At 42.8% G+C, this 19,924-nt stretch overlaps 2 protein-coding genes across 2 annotated transcripts; both read left to right on the top strand.

Moving 5' to 3' along the window:
- Positions 1–1,148: 1,148 nt before the first annotated feature.
- On the top strand, positions 1,149–2,880 carry LOC118398699 (fatty acid-binding protein, brain-like). Its single transcript, XM_035794321.2, has 4 exons — positions 1,149–1,317; positions 1,475–1,647; positions 2,029–2,130; positions 2,596–2,880. Exons 1-4 carry the CDS (start codon positions 1,245–1,247, stop codon positions 2,644–2,646), a joined length of 399 nt encoding a protein of 132 aa, XP_035650214.1. The 5' UTR covers positions 1,149–1,244; the 3' UTR covers positions 2,647–2,880.
- Positions 2,881–12,569: 9,689 nt separating this feature from the next.
- Positions 12,570–19,322, top strand: LOC118398692 (acid sphingomyelinase-like phosphodiesterase 3a). Its single transcript, XM_035794312.2, has 8 exons — positions 12,570–12,858; positions 13,193–13,406; positions 14,633–14,777; positions 15,063–15,159; positions 15,360–15,523; positions 15,743–15,923; positions 17,305–17,429; positions 18,129–19,322. The coding sequence occupies exons 1-8, from the start codon at positions 12,756–12,758 to the stop codon at positions 18,429–18,431; spliced, it is 1,332 nt and encodes a 443-aa protein (XP_035650205.1). The 5' UTR covers positions 12,570–12,755; the 3' UTR covers positions 18,432–19,322.
- The last annotated feature ends 602 nt before the right edge of the window (positions 19,323–19,924 follow it).

Below are 19,924 nucleotides of genomic sequence, written 5' to 3' on the forward strand. Positions count from 1 at the left end.
TTACATTGTCTCTCCTACTCTTTCTTAGTCATCTGCAATAATACAGTACATCAGCAAAGCTTTTCTTAGCCATGGAACCAGAATATTGATGTGTGTGGTTGGCCACGAATGAAAGGCTACAGTACCTTGAAAAATTAAACCATGTTGTTCGTTTTTGTAGATGTAATTTATATATCTCCTTATATTGTGCCATAGTGTCTGGTGGGGACTGATTTGGCCAGAGGAGGGCACCAAACATGTCTTTCACACCAACATGAATGGATCTTTTACAAAATCCACTGGCAAATATACATTATATTTTTTTAACACCCTTTTTTATTGTCATGAAATATAAAGCAACTTACTGAGTAGATATTAAACAATACATCAAGGAGACATATTTCTTCAAATAGGGATATATACATTCTATTAAACTACACATAAAAAGCTCTGTATCAAATTTCAAAGCTCTTGGAAGCAAAGCACTGAAAATGATGCTGACAATCTTTAGTTAAAAAGATGATTGTCTCCTAATGGTATTCATACATGCATAGCATATGTTATATATGTGATCAGAATAGTCCAAACCTGATCATGCTATGGAATAATTACAGTATCCATAGCCTACCCAATAATATGTAAGACATAAATGTTTGATTTTTACTTTCCTTCAGATTTAGGATACTGTGAAGAACTATCTTTGCCTGAAACAAATACATTGGTACTTGAATGCACACAGAATGCATAATAACTGTCCTCAATGCAGAAAGCCCATGGGACTGTTAGAGTGGATTAATCCACTTAATGACAAAGATTTGTCAAACAAACTCTGATTCCAGTTGGGTGGGTTTTCAGCCCTAGATCTGACACATTCCATTTACCGTCTCTCTTGCAGAGCAGGGACAGTGATTAGTGTAGCTAGTATGTTTACTCTAAGTCACAACAAGACGGATCTGCAACTGCAATCAATGCACAAGCAGTTGATATATAATATGTGTATTTTGCAATAGGTGTGTCAAATCATGGCATGGCATATGCTATGTAAAGTGAAAATCAAAGCATAGCTTTACAAGCTCTCAACACCAATCAGAAGACAGAAAGTATCTCCTGAGCCAATAGGAAGTAAGTCTCCACCCCCTACGAGCATATTAATAAGCCCCAGACAAATAATGAAGGTTTATGTGAAAAAGCTCATATTGACTCCGGCACCATCCGTATCAACTTTACCTCAGTTCTCTTATTGCACGGTCCTCTAACTCTTCATCATGGTTGATGCCTTCTGTGCCACCTGGAAACTGGTCGACAGTGACAACTTCGATGAGTACATGAAAGCACTTGGTAAGTTTTCATGACTTTACAGTTATAACCTAATAATTAGAAAAGTTATTTATTACCTGTATATTTGTTCAATGACATAATGTACAGTAGTTCGCGTCAGGTGATTCATTTTGCATGATCCCACCTCTCTCATTGCCTTTTTTCATTACTTTCACAGGTGTTGGTTTTGCAACAAGGCAGGTCGGAAATGTGACCAAACCAACCGTTATCATCGCAAAAGAGGGGGACAAAGTGGTCGTTAAAACCCAGAGTACTTTCAAGAACACTGAAATATCCTTCAAACTGGGAGAGGAGTTTGATGAAGCCACTGCAGATGACAGAAACTGTAAAGTAAGTGTTACAATATGGGATTTTTTTAAAGGGATATATGCACTGGACACTGCACTTGAATATGGGCTTTGTCAGCTAGAACAGCTCTTATATTTTTCACTGGGTTGGTTTGAGGAACCTGTTAAAGAGCCCAGTCCAATGTTTTAATTGATTGTTTCCAGCCTTTAATAATGCATTGACTAACACTAACGTGTTTACTTGACAAATGTCATTCAATTTGTTTCTATTTAGCCACATTAGTAATATGTAATATGATCTGGATTATGAAACATTGGAAGTATTGCATTTATGTCTTCATAGAATTTACCATAATATATTGTAACTATATTTAACTTGTTGTTGAGAGCAATATTCTGACCTATTTGTCCCATCTGGTTGCAGTCCACTGTGAGCTTGGATGGAGATAAACTTGCTCACGTTCAGAAGTGGGACGGCAAGGAGACCAAGTTTGTGAGAGAAATCAAGGATGGGAAATTGGTCATGGTAAGAGCCTTCTTAAATGTATTCTGAAATTAGAATTCCTGGGTAATATGGATTTTGAAACAAGGTGATGGGGAAGCAAGGCTACCTTAGTACTAGTACTAGAAATGGTGTAGAGGGTATTTCTATGCTGAAAGCCTTTATGCTGAAGCTGGTGCTGCTGAGCATAGTAGCATAGTAGCATAGTGTAGAGATACATGCAAATAAGTTTTTTTTAAATGTGCATGTTCCTCATCAGTTTAACATTATGACTCTAGTTTTACATTTCCCACAAATTGTAGGAGTGACCTCTAATAGTCCATATTATGCAACTTTCAGTCCCAGTCTGATCTGATGTGATATAGGAACTGGATTCTTATTTTAAGAGTCCATCAAGCAATATCTTACTTTTCATGATGAATGTTATTTATACTGTATTTCATATCTTCAATGCACAGAGATGTATTTGTTATTTTATCTCATTCACAGACTCTTACATTTGAAGACATTGTGGCAGTGCGTACCTATGAGAAGGCATGAGCTGGGAGACATCACTAGTTAAATCATTTGAGTCCATTTTACTGGACTACAGCCAAGAAGTGTTTTGTTTTTACTGCATGCTGACCTTTGCACTTCATCCTTCCAAATGTTTTACAACATGGGCTGGAAGTCTTTTTTGTAAGACAATTTTATATATGTTCATTTGGTGATTGCTCATCATTTGTAAACCTGTGTGAAACATACTAAAATAAAAGAACATGCACTCAAAATTCAGTATGTTTTTACTCTATTATGTAAATGACTGTTTGATACCCATTGTTGTGCAATTTCCTCAACGTCAACATATTCACTCACTCAAGGATTGGGCATGCCTAGGAAACAGGTGTCTGCCACAATGTATTCATGTCACGACTATTCGATAAAATATATCAGCAGAACTCAAGCTCACATGCCTCGGAAGACCATGTTGTAAAAGTGTTGCGAAGGGGCGTTTGTCTGTGCGGCTGTGTCTGCGTGCACGAAATATTATTTTGCAGAGCTGCGCCGGAGAAATCAATAGAGCTCGCCAGCTCGTAATCCTAAAAAACGCAAATGATTTACTTCTGTTTCGTTCAGAGATTCCTATAGAGAAAATAAATGTGAAAGAAGAGGTTTTTGCGATAAACACAGGAAATAAGGTCTGAGCTTAACAGGTTTGTTTAGGATATTTTATACGTTTTGTTCTGTGAGATAATATCAATCAGTTAACATGACCGTTATGAAGTAGGAATCCTTTATGCGCTTTGTGTGCTTTTTTAAATGACATAAATGCCTCACAATTGACAAAAATGGACGTCAGCTGATGAAGATGAACTTATAAAATGAACTTATAAGATCCCCTGGCTAAGCCTGTGTTTACCGCAGAGCTTATTTTCTGCGTTTATACAAAAATCCTAGAAAAACTCCATTAATTTCTCCATAGGCTTTGGCCAACGAGCCATGGAGTTAGTGCCCGTAAAAATACTCTAATACCATTGCTCTCTATGGGCCCAATTCTTTCCTACGTATGCTTTTCTTATGCACTTCCTATGCAGGTGCTTTACTGGCTTTACAGGTGTAGTTCCATTGCATGTGCTGAATAAATGGAATTCAACCTCCCACTTGCTGGTCAACAGACTTTCTCATGGAGTTTTAATTTAATAGCATTTTCAGTACATTTAAGTAAGATCGTTCCTTTAAATTTGGTGTACATTTAATTCGATTTTTTTTTTGACAGACTCACTAGAATATATGGAGAGAATGTTCAGAATATTAGGGATCAAATGAAAGAAAGCCACAAATACACGCATATATCTCATTTTCAGCACCAATTGGTAGGTAAGAAAAAACTCTGATATTGTAGAATATTTAGGATTTGGAAAACATTAAAACATTAAACAGGTTTGGAGAGCCTTTATGCACAATATATATAAAGTACCAGTCAAAAGTTTGAACACACCTACTCATTCAAGGGTTTTTCTTTATTTTTACTATTTTCTACATTGTGGAATAACAGTGAAGACATTAAAACTATGAAACAGTTAGTTAAATGGTTACCAGGACAATTTACATTGACCCCCTTCATTATTTATTTATTTACCTTAATTGCTTTTCACTAACACCCTTGCACTGGCTCTATTTACACTCACTAGACTCTACCCACACACTCAAAAATACTACACACACACACACACACACACACACGCACACGCACACGCACACACACACACACACACACACACACACACACACACACACACACACACACACACACACACACACACACACACACATGCATATTGACGCCACACACTCACACATAGACATACTTTCACACTTCACATATGCTGCTAGTTGTCATGAACCCGTGCACTTGGTTTAAACTGCTATGTATGGTCTGTGTTCCATAATGATTCAAATAGACAACATGTCCCAAATTATTACACAACTTATAATACGTTAGCCTAATATGATACACTATTGCTAGCATTTTACAGCTGCACTATCGAGAGCATGGTCGCATAACCACCTGGTTTGGTCGCAACACCGCCTGGTGGTCGCATCACCGCCTGGTTTGGCAGCTGCTCGGCATTTGACCATAAGACGCTACAGAGGGTGATGTGTACAGCCCAGTACATCACTGGGCCAAGCTTGCTACCATCCAGGACCTATCTACTAGGCGATGTCAGAGGAAGGTACAAAAAATTGTCAAAGACTTCAGTCACCCAAGTCATAGACTGTTCTCTCTGCTACCGCACGGCAAGCGATACAAGAATGCCAAGTCTAGGTCCAAAAGGCTCCTTAACAGCTTCTATCCCCAAGCCTGCTGAACAATGAATCAAATAGCCACCCGGACTATTTGCATTGACCCCCCCCCCACCATTTGTTTTTACACTGCTGCTACTCGCTGTTTATTATCTATGCATAGTCACTTTACCCCTGCCTACATGTACAAACTACCTCAACTAACCTGAACCCCCGCACATTGACTCAGTACTGGTACCCCTGCATATAGCCTCATTGTTGTTATTTTATGTTTTTTTTTTAACTTAACTAGTTTATTTATTAAAGATTTTCTTAACTCTATTTTCTTAAAACTGCATTGAAAGTAAGCATTTCACAGTAAGTTATTGTCACGCTCTGATGTGTTTCACCTGTTCTTGTTATCGTCGCCAACCCCTCCAGGTGTCGCTTGTTTTCCCCAGTGTATTTATCCCTGTGTTTCCCATCTCTCTGTGCCAGTTTGTGTTGTATGTTTTCAAGTCAACCAGCATGTTTTTCCCGTGCTCCTGTTTTCTATTCTCTTTTTCTAGTCTTCCCGGGTTTTGAACCTTACCAGTTTTTTCTGGACTCCGTTTCCGCCTGCCTGACCCTTCTGCCTGCCCTGACATTGAGTCTGTCTGCCAAGCTTTACCTCTTGTACTCAGTACTGGTTTTGACCTTTTTCCTGTCCACGACCATTCTCTTGTCTACTCTTTTTGGATTGTAAATAAACAACAAAGACTCTAACCATCTGCCTCCTGTGTCTGCATCTGGGTCTTGCCTTGTGTCCTTATAGTACGAACTGTCATGACAGACCCAGCAGACTTGGACCAGCTCCGCCACGCTGTCTCCCTGCAGGGAGCCACCATTGGGAGACATGAGGAGCTGTCACAGGACCATCTGGATGGGCTCCGTTCCTTGAGGGAACGACACGAGCAAGGGTTTAAGGAGATTATGGAGCAAATCAGGGAGTTACCCCGGCTCCCCGAGAACCCCGCTTACCTCCTCCGGAGCAATATTCTGGGAATCCTGGTATCTGCCAGGGTTTTCTGTCTCAGTGCTCTCTCATTTTTGAGCTACAGCCATCTTTGTTTCCTTCAGACCGATCTAAAATAGCATATGTTATTACGCTAATGTCGGGAAGGGCTCTTTCCTGGGCTACGGTAGTTTGGGAGTAACAATCCGCTATTGGTTGTCATCTGGAGGATTTCATGGCAGAAGTGAGGAAGGTATTTGATTCTCTGGCATCGGGGAGAGAGGCGGCCAGTATACTTCTTGAATTACATCAAGACTCCCATAGTGTGGCAGACTACACGGTTGATTTTCGCACATTGGCCGCCGAGAGTGCCTGGAATCCAGAGTCTCTTTTCGATACTTTTCTTCGCGGATTATCTGAGGTGGTAAAAGATGAGCTCGCTGCTCGGGAAGTACCGGTGGACCTCGACTCCCTCATCGCCCCCACCATTAGAATTGATGGATGCCTAAGGGAATGCAGGAGTGAGAGGAGGTCTGGTCTCGGGCACACTCGTTCATCCGCAGTGGCTTGCACACCTTCGAGAGGACCCGAAGCCACCCGAGCTCCCCCGAGAATCATCGACGACAGGTGACACCAGAACCTATGGAACTGGGAAGAGCTAGATTATCACCTAGGGAACGTTCACATAGGCTAAGCTCCAACAGTTGTCTGTATTGCGGTGCTGCAGGGCATTTCATTGCTACCTGTCCAGTGAGGAGACATAGATCATTAGCAGGTACAAATACTCTGGTGAGTCAGACTGGGAATTACCTAATTCATATTACCTGTACCCCTTTTGCTGTTATTCTGCAGTGGGGAGACCAGTCAAAGTCTTTTTGGGTGCTGTACAGAAACCCAGCCTAAAACCCCAAACAGCAAGCAATGCAGGTGTAGAAGCACGGTGGCTAGGAAAAACTCCCTAGAAAGGCCAAAACCTAGGAAGAAACCTAGAGAGGAACCAGGCTATGTGGGGTGGCCAGCATATGTTATTACACTAATGTCGGGTGGAGATTATAACAGAACATGGCCAAGATGTTCAAATGTTCATAAATGACCAGCATGGTCGAATAATAACAAGGCAGAACAGTTGAAACTGGAGCAGCAGCACAGTCAGGTGGACTGGGGACAGCAAGGAGTCATCATGTCAGGTCGTCCTGGGGCACGGTCCTTGGGCTCAGGTCCTCCGAGAGAGAGAGAGAAAGAAAGAGAGAATTAGAGAGAGCATATGTGGGGTGGCCAGTCCTCTTCTGGCTGTGCCGGGTGGAGATTATAACAGAACATGGCCAAGATGTTAAAATGTTCATAAATGACCAGCATGGTCAAATAATAGTAAGGCAGAACAGTTGAAACTGGAGCAGCAGCATGGCCAGGTGGACTGGGGACAGCAAGGAGTCATCATGTCAGGTAGTCCTGGGGCATGGTCCTAGGGCTCAGGTCAGTTGAAACTGGAGCAGCAGCATGGCCAGGTGGACTGGGGACAGCGAGGAGCCATCATGTCAGGTAGTCCTGGGGCATGGTCCTAGGGCTCAGGTCCTCCGAGAGAGAGAAAGAAAGGAGAGAATTAGAGAACGCACACTTAGATTCACACAGGACACCGAATAGGACAGGAGAAGTACTCCAGATATAACAAACTAACCCTTGCCCCCCGACACAAACTACTGCAGCATAAATACTGGAGGCTGAGACAGGAGGGTTCAGGAGACACTGTGGCCCCATCCGAGGACACCCCCGGACAGGGCCAAACAGGAAGAATATAACCCCACCCACTTTGCCAAAGCACAGCCCCCACACCACTAGAGGGATATCTTCAACCACCAACTTACCATCCTGAGACAAGGCTGAGTATAGCCCACAAAGATCTCCGCCACGGCACAACCCAAGGGGGGCGCCAAGCCAGACAGGATGACCACAACAGTGAATCAACCCACTCAGGTGACGCACCCCTGCAGGGACGGCATGAGAGAGCCCCAGTAAGCCAGTGACTCAGCCCCTGTAATAGGGTTAGAGGCAGAGAATCCCAGTGGAAAGAGGGGAACTGGCCAGGCAGAGACAGCAAGGGCGGTTCGTTGCTCCAGAGCCTTTCCGTTCACCTTCCCACTCCTGGGCCAGACTACACTCAATCATATGACCCACTGAAGAGATGAGTCTTCAGTAAAGACTTAAAGGTTGAGACCGAGTTTGCGTCTCTGACATGGGTAGGCAGACCGTTCCATGAAAATGGAGCTCTATAGGAGAAAGCCCTGCCTCCAGCTGTTTGCTTAGAAATTCTAGGGACAATTAGGAGGCCTGCGTCTTGTGACCGTAGCGTACGTGTAGGTATGTACGGCAGGACCAAATCAGAGAGATAGGTAGGAGCAAGCCCATGTAATGCTTTGTAGGTTAGCAGTAAAACCTTGAAATCAGCCCTTGCTTTGACAGGAAGCCAGTGTAGATAGGCTAGGACTGGAGTAATATGATCAACTTTTTTGGTTCTAGTCAGGATTCTAGCAGCCGTATTTAGCATTAACTGAAGTTTATTTAGTGCTGATGAAAGTTTAATGACGCTACCCTGGTATCTGAACTAGGTATTCCCACTCAACCCCTTTCCATTACCATGGATGCCAGAGCACTGGACGGCTGTTCCATTGGCAGAGTCACTCACAGCACTGTTCCCATGACTCTGTGGATATCTGGTAATCACAGCAAGTCAATACAGCTGCTTCTCATTGAGTCTCCTCACATCCCTGTGATTTGGGCACCACACCGCCATGAGTCCGGATTTATTCCCTGTCTGGCTCTGAGACCAAGGCCATGGAGGAGTACATTGATACATTTCTGGCGGCTGTAAGTATTCGCCCTTTGGCCTCTGCTCCCGGCGCAAGGTTCTTCTTTGTGGGAAAGAAGGACAAGACCCTGTGTCCATGTATTGATCACCGGGGTCTCAATGACATCACGATCAAGAACCGGTACCCGCTACCCCTCCTCTCCTCGGCTTTCGAACCTCTCCAGGGGGCAACCATCTTTTCTAAACTGGACCTCCAGAATGCATACGACCTTGTTCAGATACGCGAAGGAGACAAGTGGAAGACTGCTTTCAATACAGCAAGTGGACACTATGAGTACCTGGTCATGCCGTTTGGACTCACTAATGCTCCTGCTGTGTTCCACGATGTGCTTCAGGACATGTTGAATCAGTTTGTTTTTGTATACTTCGATGACATCCTAGTTTTCTCCCGTTCTGCCCAGGAACACGTTCTCTTTGACAAGTTCTTCAGTGCATTCTGTTAAAACGGAGAAGTGAGAGTTCCACCGTTCCACAATCACTTTTCTGGGATACATCATCTCTGAAGGGAATGTTCAGATGTATCTGGAAAAAGTGAGAGCGGTGGTGGATTGGCCCCAACCCACATCCAGGGTGCAGCTACAGCAGTTTTTGGGGTTTGTTCATTTTTACCTCCATTTCATTCGGGGCTACAGCAACCTGGTGGCGGCCCCCTCTTCACTCACCTCTCCCAAGGTACCGTTCACATGGTCACCAGCAGCAAACAAGGCTTTTGTGGATTTGAAGCAACCACTGCCCCCATCCTCATCCATCCGAATCCGACTCATCAGTTTGTGGTGGAGGTTGACGCTTCCGACGTGGGAGTAGGGCCCGTTCTTTCCCAGAGATCTGTCCAGGACCATAAGCTTCATCCCTGTGCCTTCATGTTCCGTCGTCTCAACTCAGCGGAGAGGAACTATGACATTGGCAACTGGGAATTCCTAACAGTAAAGATGGCCCTGGAGGAGTGAAGGCATTTGCTGGAAGGGGCGGAGCACCCATTTTTGGTTTGGACCGACCACAAGAATTTGGAATATCTCCGCTCAGCTAAGCGCCTTAACTCTAGGCAGGCCCGGTGGGCTCTGTCTTTGACTAGGTTTAATTTCACCATCTCCTACCGCCCAGGGTCCAAAAATGTGAATCCGGACACCCTTTCCCACCTGTGCAGTTCCGCTGCCACACCCTCGGAATCAGAGACCATTCTCCCTGCCTCATGTTTGGCAGCTGCGGTTGTCTGGGGTATTGAGTCTTTGGTTCGCAAAGCACAATGTTACCAGACGAACCCTGGGGAATGCCTGGCTAACCTGGATGTTCGCTCCTGATTCGGATTGGTCCCAAGTCCTGGAATGTGCTCATTCCTCCAGGCTTACCTGTCACCCTGGTGCTCGTCGTACCCTGGCTTTCCTCCAACAGCGCTTCTGGTGGCCAACCATGGCTCCTGATGTCTCGGCCTTCGTCGCTGCATGCATGGTGTGTGCTCAAAGCAAGACTCCGCGGCAAGCTCCGTCTAGTCTCCTTCAGCCATTTCTTGTTCCTCATCGCCCCTGGTCCCATATTTCCCTAGATTTCGTCACTGGGCCTCCTCCGTCAAATGGCAACACCACCATCCTGATGGTGGTTGACAGGTTTTCTTTTTCTAGTCTTCTCAGTTTTGTCCCTTGCCTGTTTTTTCTGGACTCCGTACCCACCTGCCTGACCCTTCTGCCTGCCCTGACATCGAGCCTGTCTGCCACTCTTTACCTCTTGTACTCAGTACTGTTTTTAAAATGTTTATTTAATCTTTATTTAACTAGGCAAGTCAGTTAAGAACAAATTCTTATTTTCAATGACGGCCTACCAAAAGGCAAAAGGCCTCATGCGGGGACAGGAGGCTGGGATTACAATTTTTAAATAAATTCAATAAAAATATAGGACAAAACACACATCACGAAGAGACAACACAACACTACATAAAAAGCATGATAACAACATAACTTCACAAAAACATGGTAGCAACACAACATGGCAGAAGCACAACATGGTGGCAACACAAAACAGGGTACTGTCAAGTCTGCTCCTGCTCCTCCCCTCCGGCGTACGACGTCGCCACAGTACTAACCACCGTTCCCGGTCCTGGGATTCATCATTACGCGCACCTGTTAATCTTTATGATTCACATCTGGACTCCATTACTTTCACAATTTCCATTCTCCCATGTTCACTCACCAGTTGGTATTGTTCTTGTGTATCGGCGGTCTACCTTATGTTAATGTTGTGTTCTTTGTTTTGTTGTTTAATAAACGTTTCACCTGCTTCTGACTCACTCAACTGTCCAGTTTGAGTATTTGTTGCAGCTCGTTCCAGTCGCTAGCTGCAGCAAACAGGGATGTGTGTGCCTTGGGGACCTTTAACAGAATGGGTGTTGAATGTGGAGGATGAGTGCTGCAGTAGATATCTCAGATAGGGGGGAGTGAGGTCTAAGAGGGTTTTATAAATAAGCATTAACCAGTGGGTCTTGTGATGGGTATACAGAGATGACCAGTTTACAGAAGAGTATAGAGTGCAATGGTCTGTCCTATAAGGAGCATTGGTGGCAAATCTGATGGCCGACTGGTAAAGGACGTCTAGCCGCTCGAGCACTCTTACCTGCCGATCTATAAATTACATCTCCGTAATCTAGCATGGGTAGAATGGTCATCTAAATCAGGGTTAGTTTGGTAGCTGGGGTGAAAAGGGAGCGATTACGATAGAGGAAATAAAGTCTAGATTTAAATTTAACCTACAGCTTTGATATGTGCTGAGAGAAGGACAGTGCACCGTCTAGCCATACTCCCAAGTACTTCTATGAGGTGACCTCATACAAGACCTTTAAACCCTCAGAGGAAGTAATCACACCAGTGGGGAAAGTGGCATTATTCATACCAAACGACATTACCTTTGTTTTGGAGGTGTTCGGAACAAGGTTAAGGGGCAGAGATAGCTTGTTGGACACTAAGAAAGCTTTGTTGTAGAGTGTTTAACACAAAATCCGGGGAGGGGCCAGCGGAGTACAAGGCTGTATCATCCACATATAAATGGGGGAGAGAGCTTCCTACTTCCTGAGCTATGTTGTTGATGTAAACTGAGAAGAGCGTGGGGCCTAGGATCGAGCTTTGTTGTACACCCTTGGTGACAGGCAGTGGCTGAGACAGCAGATGTTCTGACTTTATACACTTCACTCTTTGAGAGAGGTAGTTAGCAAACCAGGCCAAAGACCCCTCCCCAGCCAAGCATACGCCTGTTGTATTCGGAGCATGTGATAAATGAAATTTGATTTTGATACTTAGAAACAACCATACAGAGGACTGAAAGGCAAACCAACGATGTAATGCAATGATGCAAAAGGAAACTAACGCTAAGGGGATATAGACTGTTGATATTCTTCAGTTTGCTGCCATTTTTTCTGGTTTCACATTTGTCTTCAGTGATCATAAGGTAAAATGTATCTAAAACAATTGTAATTTATATTTACAATACCCTTATCCAAAGGTTTACTCATTTACCTAGCTCTATCAATAGCTCTTCTCAATTTGTAAATTACAGTGCATGGATAATGATGTTATTTCATTGGAAAAAAGAAATATGTTTTTCCACTTGCAACCAACAGTTTGCTCGACCTTATTGAACGTTTCATCTCACATAAAGATAGTGGAATTATGATAGAGATAAATCAAGTCAGAATACAACATATCTGTAGACACACCTCCATTTCTATGATCTCCACCCGCAACGAGTAGCAGGTGAATGGCATGCTATTCTCATGTTAAAATTCATGGTCAGAATAGGAGTAGAGAAAAGTGCACAAAAAGGGAATTACGTTCAATTTACGCGCGTTTAACTCGGGTCAGAATTCCCCCCATGTGCTCTCTTGACTCGCTTTGGAATTTATCACGTGACCGTACTGTTCGTTTCAGACCTGGACAAAGCAGTCACATGAGCGCCGTACTTCCCGGTTGTAATCAGCTGAGAAAACGTCAATGATTTATCCAAACAACTGCAATTTGTCTCACTGTTTTTTTTGTTTAATGTGACAATATGGGGGTCGTGTCCAATCTTCTATTTGGGCTGCTGTCCAACGTGCTGCTGATTTACGCGGCGCCTCTTTCACCTGTAAATAGCATTCACCTGCCAAGCATAGGTACGTTGTTTATAGCTTTGATTGCACCCATGGATTATGTTGAGTTGTCAAAATCATTTTGCTTAGAAAATGAAAGCGCATGCTGGTGTTTGCTGGTTGTGTTGTATTATATGCCCGTGTATTCTTGTGTTTAACGTTTAAACCAGGTTTTACTTCAGAAAAGTTTTATAACCCAACCTACTAAAATTACATATTTATTTTCTGGGGGAAAAAATAAATAGTTACCTAGAGTTCATACGTCCTGGTCATTTGATGTAACTAGCATGATTTACATCATCCCCTACATGTTATAAAGTAGATCGATATAACATGCCCAATAATATTTCAATTTCAGGGAGATTCTGGCACATCTCTGATCTGCATTTGGACCCCACGTACCATGTGACTGATGACCACACCAAAGTGTGTTTCTCCTCTAAGGGTGTCCCAGCCTCAAACCCTGGTCTGTTTGGAGATTTCATGTGTGATTCTCCCTACCAGCTCATCCTGTCAGCCTTTCAGCACATGAAACAAGTGGCCCCACAGCCAGAGTTTATGATCTGGACAGGGTTTGTAACTTTATATGTTATGAAGAGCCATATGTAGTGTGCCTGTGGATTTGTATCCCTATTTCACACACAACAACATTGCAGAAGTACAGTTTGAGAGGGTTAAAAAAACAAACAATAGTAAATTGCTTCCTCTTTCCTTTCATTGGATAACAAAAAATGATCTTGTCACCGATGGAATTGTTGTAACATAAGTAACAAATCAGTGATCTTTTGGAGTTAAGTTAAACGTAATCAATGTCTGTATAGCAGGGCTGCCCAATTCTGGTCCTGGACGGCCTCTCCTTCCAAATGGGGACACCATGGGAGTGCAATTAACTACCAGGTAAAAACAAAAACCAGAAGTGTTTTGGCCCTCCAGGACTGGTATTGCGCAGCCATTGTATAGTCATTCAGCTGGAACATTGGTGTAGCACACACTGCTGCAGTATACGTAAGGCGGGCCCACGATAAAATATGAACACGTCATAAGCCATGATTTTTTTTGGGAGGGGGGACTACAGGAAATTAGCTTTAAAACTGGAGAAAAAAATCTCAGCCTCATGGCAAAATGTATAGAATAGCAGAAAATGAGCTCTAAAACAGCACAATTTTCTCTCAGCCTCATGGAAAATGTGTAAAATATGCTTGGACCTTACATTACGCCACTGGTCTTGAATCAGCTTTAAGCTGTGTGCGTCGCTATCCAAAATAAAATAAGTAATTTGCACATGCAGCCAAATAAACCATAAGTCATCAATACAAGACTTTCTGCTGATATGAAAATGAAGTGCTATAAAGTCATTAAAGCCAATGTGCAACCAGTGGGGGGAAGGACGACTCCGCATCAGATAGGTGTGCATACAGTATGAATAGAGTGAAGAGCGATGCATACGGAAGACTATTAAACATGAAGTAAATGCTAAGCTAATGCCTGAAAACATGAATTCTACATCACATGAAGGGTTATGTACTGCATGTGTATGGTGCTTTGTCATTCCAACTCATAAATCTCCAGTTAATCAGTTAAGCCTGACATTTTATTGGCATGTATAATGTGTGTTAAGCAGAATTAATATGCTTTGGTGGAAGGCCCCTGCCACTGCACCTATATTAAAATGTGTGTTTAAAAAGCCAACCTCTGGATTACAGGGATTTAGGGGTAATACATGAGCACATATTTGTTTTATTTTATAAATTATGTCCTGGGCTCTAATAAGTTATTAAAACGGGCTTATCCCCCCCAGAGACAGCCCTCCACATGTCCCTGCAGGGGAGCTGTCCACAGACATGGTAATCCAAGTCATCAGCAACATGACTCAAACCATCAGGGAGTTCTTTCCAGACATGCTAGTGTACCCCGCCCTTGGGAATCATGACTACTGGCCACAGGTATTTTATTTTCAGTATTCCACTTATGGGGAGGTGATTTGGTGGAGAAGTACCTGTGATGTATAGTCATCTGGCCAAATGCCAATTGTGGTAGACTCTGGGTCAAACCAGAGATTGAGTCTGTACATCTGAAAGATTAATGTTTTTTGGAAAAAAATGCATTTTTAGCATAAATGAAAGATGAGCAGCAGCAGTTTGTCATTTTCTCTCATCAGAATGTTTGTTTGATTTTTGTCAGTCAATATGCCTACTCTATTTCCATGACACAGTGGTCATTCTTTTCAGGATCAACTTCCAACGTCCACTAATGATATTTACCAGGCTGCAGCCAAACTGTGGGAGCCTTGGTTAAAGCCAGAAGCCCTTGTAACTCTCAGAGAAGGTAAGCTGATTGTGTTTAGAACATGGGAACTAGTGTTAGGCCTGCTGATCAGGCCTCTTGGTGCCTGGTATTGCTATGCATTTGCTTTTTGCATTGTTTTTAATCTACATAAACATGTACATATTGATAACCCTTTCAGAACTCACAATAACTTGATACAATAACCTTACTTGACCCTGCATTTGATGTCTTTTGTGAAGGTGGATTTTACTCTCAGATGGTGCAGCCCAAGCTGCGACTGATAAGCCTGAACACTATCCTATACTATAGCCCTAATAAAGTGACAGTGAATATGAGTGACCCGGCTGGACAGTTCCGGTGGCTGCAGGACACCCTGGAAGCATCTGCTCAGAGCATGGAGAAGGTAAATAGGTCATCGCTACATTACTCTGTAGAAGGAATATCTCTGTCTATCCAGGGGAGCATGGCTTCTGAATAGTCCTGCATGGATCCTAAGCAGCCTTCTACGGAAGACAGGATAATATACAGCAAATAACATGGAAGACTGATTATATCTTTTTAAAAGCAATATTTTTCTCTTCTGATGCCTTAACATGCTGTTCCTCCTGTCGTCCCTCTGTAGGTCATTGTAATTGCTCATGTTCCAGTGGGTTACTTGCCCTTTGCCAGGAACACCACCGCAGTCAGAGAAGCCTACAATGAGAGACTTGTGAAGATCTTTCGTGACTACAGTGACATCATCTCAGGGCATTTTTATGGCCACACTCACAGAGACAGCATAATGGTCTTGCAGGACCAACAAGGTGAGTCACTGGCTAGTGTCAAAGCTCTGTGTTACTGTCATCAAGGGATAACTGACTGGGTCAGGATGAGGTTTGAACATGATTTTTTATTATCTGAGATCAAATTATTACATCTCCATCCTACATATCAGTTGCCTGACGACTCATACTGAATTTAATTCCACTGCTCTATCACAACATGCATCTGAGACTGCCATCGTAGAAATCCTTTCTGCTGACATGAAATTGAGGGGCATTGTACAAAACATCAGCGATTGGATCATCTCTAACCAATCAAAATAAACACTGTTGAACGTTAAAATAGTGGAATTCACAAGGTGCAATTTCGAAAACTGGTTGTGCATCAGCAGTTTTCCCCATGTTATGTCACTCATTAGCAGTCACTCAATTAGCCCATATCAGTCAAACATTTTTAGATTTGTTAAATTAGTCTAGCTAGCTCTCTTATTTTCTAGTATTCATGGCCGAATTACCTCCAATTACCTTGCCTCCAGGTGGCCCCTATTGATTTTGATAGTCACACTCACTCAGATATCATATTAACATGGCATAAATCATGGCCAAATTTGTAGAATTGCAGGGAATTGGCTTTTAAAACTTCTCCCTACTCCATGGCAAAATGTGTAGAATTTCAGAAAATTGGCTATAAAACTGCAACAATAAAAAAAGTTACCTTTTTGTTAATACAATATGTTTTCTCTTACAGATCCCTCTGTACGTTTTAAATGCTAGGTTTTAATCCTGGTTCTGAGTTAATGTGTAGCGGCTAATTGTAAAGCTTATAGGCTATGTGTGTGTAGATTAACTGAGGTGAATGAAGCTACAGCCTCAATGGGTTAATGGCTGGGGTCATTTTTACTTGTTTTTGCTGTTCTCCATAGCATTTTCGACCTCAGTATAACTCGGACCCTGGCTACAGCCATGGGCCCAACCCATCGGTTTCTGGGACCAATCAGATCGGCGTGAATGTGTTCGCATTCGAGAAGTCAACAAGGAGGAGAACAAATTTAGAATCATTCTAGAGAAGAAATGTTAATGGGCGTGGCGTTTGGCCGGAGCCATGTGGATTGGTAGCCAGACCAACACATCAGGGTGTGAACGAGGCATCATACACTGAGTAATCTTTTGTACCTTTCCAGATATAATGACGCATTTAGATCATGTTCAACACTGCCTCAAGTTACACAGACAATTCAAATCCACCTTTCATCTCCTATGGGTTCAGTGTTACAATGACTGCCAGTGTTGGCTAGAATCCCCACGGCCACGAAAGTGCATGTTTGTCTTAACTAGTTTAACTCAATGGAGGAGGGACTGAGGAATGAATGCTTTTAGCCATTTATTTATTTACCCAAATCATCCTCATTTGTTTGCTTTGAAGGGGAACCGGTTAATTCCCTGTTTGTCACACCGGCTGTTACTCCAATCAAGAGTGCAGAAGAGCCATACTCCAACAACCCAGCCTTCCGCATGTACCACTATGACCCGCAGGACTACAGGCTGCTGGTAAGTACAACCACCATTATCCAGTGGTTTTGGACAGACCCCTTTCATTTGAACATGTTTGGAAATATCCATTGATATAATGTATTATCATCCTCATGTCTAACCTTATTAACTCTCTCAAGGGGATGTAGGTAACCAGAACTATTTCATCATTCCCACGCAGAGGCCGATTTCATTTCTGCATTTTCATTTCTGCATTTTCATTTTCCCTCTAATCATTAAGGTCTGCACTGATCTGTCCTTGTCTTGGTTTATCAAAGTACAGAAATCCCCATGTGATTTTCGCTTATACAACATAGAGCTCAGAGTAGCTTACAGGTGATTTCAGCATCCCCCTTAGACGGGAGCTAGAACATGTTAGCACTGCAGTAAGCTCCACTGTCAACATTGGGGAGGCCATAGCCCTTAAATATCTACTAGCTCTACTTTCTGGGGTAATCTGTTAAGAAAAGGCCAGGTGGAAAATAAGAGAGTCAGAAACATCTTGACTAAACTTATTAAAATTGGGACCATTCAGGTCAACGTCATTTAGGTAAATTAGCTCTCAACAGCTTAACCAGCCCCTAGACCCACAGCAATGATGTTCCTTCATGATTAATGGTGCTGTCATACATCACTACTTCTAATCAAGGTACTTTCTCGGAGTGGGGGTTTTACATGGCTTTTCATGGTTTTGAAATAGTCTTTCTCTCTCTGAAGGATATTTGGCAGTACTACTTGAATCTCACCGAAGCCAACCAAGAAAAAAGATCTGACTGGAAACTTGAATATGTAATGACTGAAGCGTTTGGATTAAAGGACATTCAACCACACAGCCTGTTTAAACTTGTCTTGAGTTTTGAAATGCAGCAAAGCAAAGCATTTCAAAAGTATTTTAGCCATTTTATGGTGAGCTATGATGATACCATCGTGTGTGATGGGGTCTGCAAGCTGACTCAGGTCTGTGCGGTGCAGTCCTTAGACCGTGCCTCCTATTCCAAATGTATTGAAAAGGGACATTAAAACAATTCTCTTCTTTTTTTTTTGTGTGAGTTCATCTGAAAATTCAGGGATTTTATATGTGTAGAGATATTTCTTATGTTTTCACATGACCATGGAATGTAAATGTATTTTTTGTAATACTCTCAATTGAATAATTACAAATCAAATCAAAGTTTATTTGTCACGTGCACCAAATACAACAGCTGTAGAACTTCCAGTGAAATGCTTACTTACAGGCTCTAACCAATAGTGCAAAAAAGGTATTAGGTGAACAATGGGTAGGTAAAGAAATAAAACAACAGTAAAAAGACAGGCTACATACAGTAGTGAGGCTATAAAAGTAGCGAGGCTACATACAGACACTGGTTAGTCAGGCTGATTGAGGTAGTAGGTAGATATGGTTGAAGTGACTATGCATATATGATGAAGAGAGAGTAGCAGTAGCGTCAAAGAGGGGTTGGTGGGTAAGCGGGACACAATGCAGATAGCCCGGTTAGCCAATGTGCGGGAGCACTGGTTGATCGGCCCAATTGAGGTAGTATGTACATGTATGTATAGTTAAAGTGACTATGCATATGATAAACAGAGTAGCAGCAGTGTAAAAAGAGGGGTTGGAGGGGGGCACACAATGCAAATAGTCCGGGTAGCCATTTGATTACCTGTTCAGGAGTTTTATGGCTTGGGGGTAAAAACCGTTGAGAAGCCTTTTTGTCCTAGACTTGGCGCTCCTGTGCCGCTTGCCATGTGGTAGTAGAGAGAACAGTCTATGGCTGGAGTCTTTGACAATTTTGAAACAAATATGTATATGATACCTTGAAATGTTGATGATTATATAATTGCAAAAGGCCAGATATTTTGACAAACTTTCTCTCTGTGAAATGTTATCAAAGGGAAATAAATAACTAACTCCTATGCACATTGTCTGTTTATTGCTTTGAAAATATCTGGCAGTTAATGAATAAACTCTAAACTGAATTGCTTTGCTTGCAGTACAAAGCAAATTAGCTCTAAGTGAAACTGTTGCACAGAAAGTGAGGGCATTCATGAGAAAGATGTTTTAATTTATTTCAATGAACAGCTTGTTTATTTTTTTTTTTACAAATAAAAGATGTCACAATTTACTCTGCTGATATTATTTCTCTGAGACACCTGTTTTCTAATGTTACTGAGATCAAGCTCTCTGGATCAAAGGGGCCCTAGTTTTCCCAGCTGTAATGCCGCACTTCTCTTCATGTGCTCTCCAGCCCCTTATATAGCTGTACTGTGAGAGAGGTTAACGTATGAACTCGGAAATGCCTCGCTAGACCAAACCACTCTGTAGGGGAGATGGGGGTTGAGCGGATGGGAATCAGACAGCCCCAACCCCATTTGACCCCCCTCTTCTCCTCTCCATCTCTTCCCCCCTCTCTCCTCTCCATCTCTTCCCCCCTCTCTCCTCTCCATCTCTTCCCCCATCTCCTCTTCCCCCTCTTCTCCCCCCCCCCTTCTTCTCTCCCCTTCCCTCTATCCCCTCT

Source organism: Oncorhynchus keta, chromosome 19 (assembly GCF_023373465.1).
Source record: "Oncorhynchus keta strain PuntledgeMale-10-30-2019 chromosome 19, Oket_V2, whole genome shotgun sequence".
In the NCBI taxonomy this organism is placed as follows: domain Eukaryota; kingdom Metazoa; phylum Chordata; class Actinopteri; order Salmoniformes; family Salmonidae; genus Oncorhynchus; species Oncorhynchus keta.

Excerpts from the sequence above, each read along its gene's own strand:
- LOC118398699 (XM_035794321.2), top strand. The coding sequence starts at position 1,245 with ATGGTTGATGCCTTCTGTGCCACCTGGAAACTGGTCGACAGTGACAAC. Across the intron at positions 1,318-1,474 it reads TGAGTACATGAAAGCACTTG|GTGTTGGTTTTGCAACAAGG; the intron begins GTAAGTTTTCAT and ends TTACTTTCACAG. Across the intron at positions 1,648-2,028 it reads CAGATGACAGAAACTGTAAA|TCCACTGTGAGCTTGGATGG; the intron begins GTAAGTGTTACA and ends ATCTGGTTGCAG.
- LOC118398692 (XM_035794312.2), top strand. The coding sequence starts at position 12,756 with ATGGGGGTCGTGTCCAATCTTCTATTTGGGCTGCTGTCCAACGTGCTG. Across the intron at positions 15,160-15,359 it reads CCTTGTAACTCTCAGAGAAG|GTGGATTTTACTCTCAGATG; the intron begins GTAAGCTGATTG and ends TCTTTTGTGAAG. Across the intron at positions 15,924-17,304 it reads GGTCTTGCAGGACCAACAAG|GGGAACCGGTTAATTCCCTG; the intron begins GTGAGTCACTGG and ends TTTGCTTTGAAG.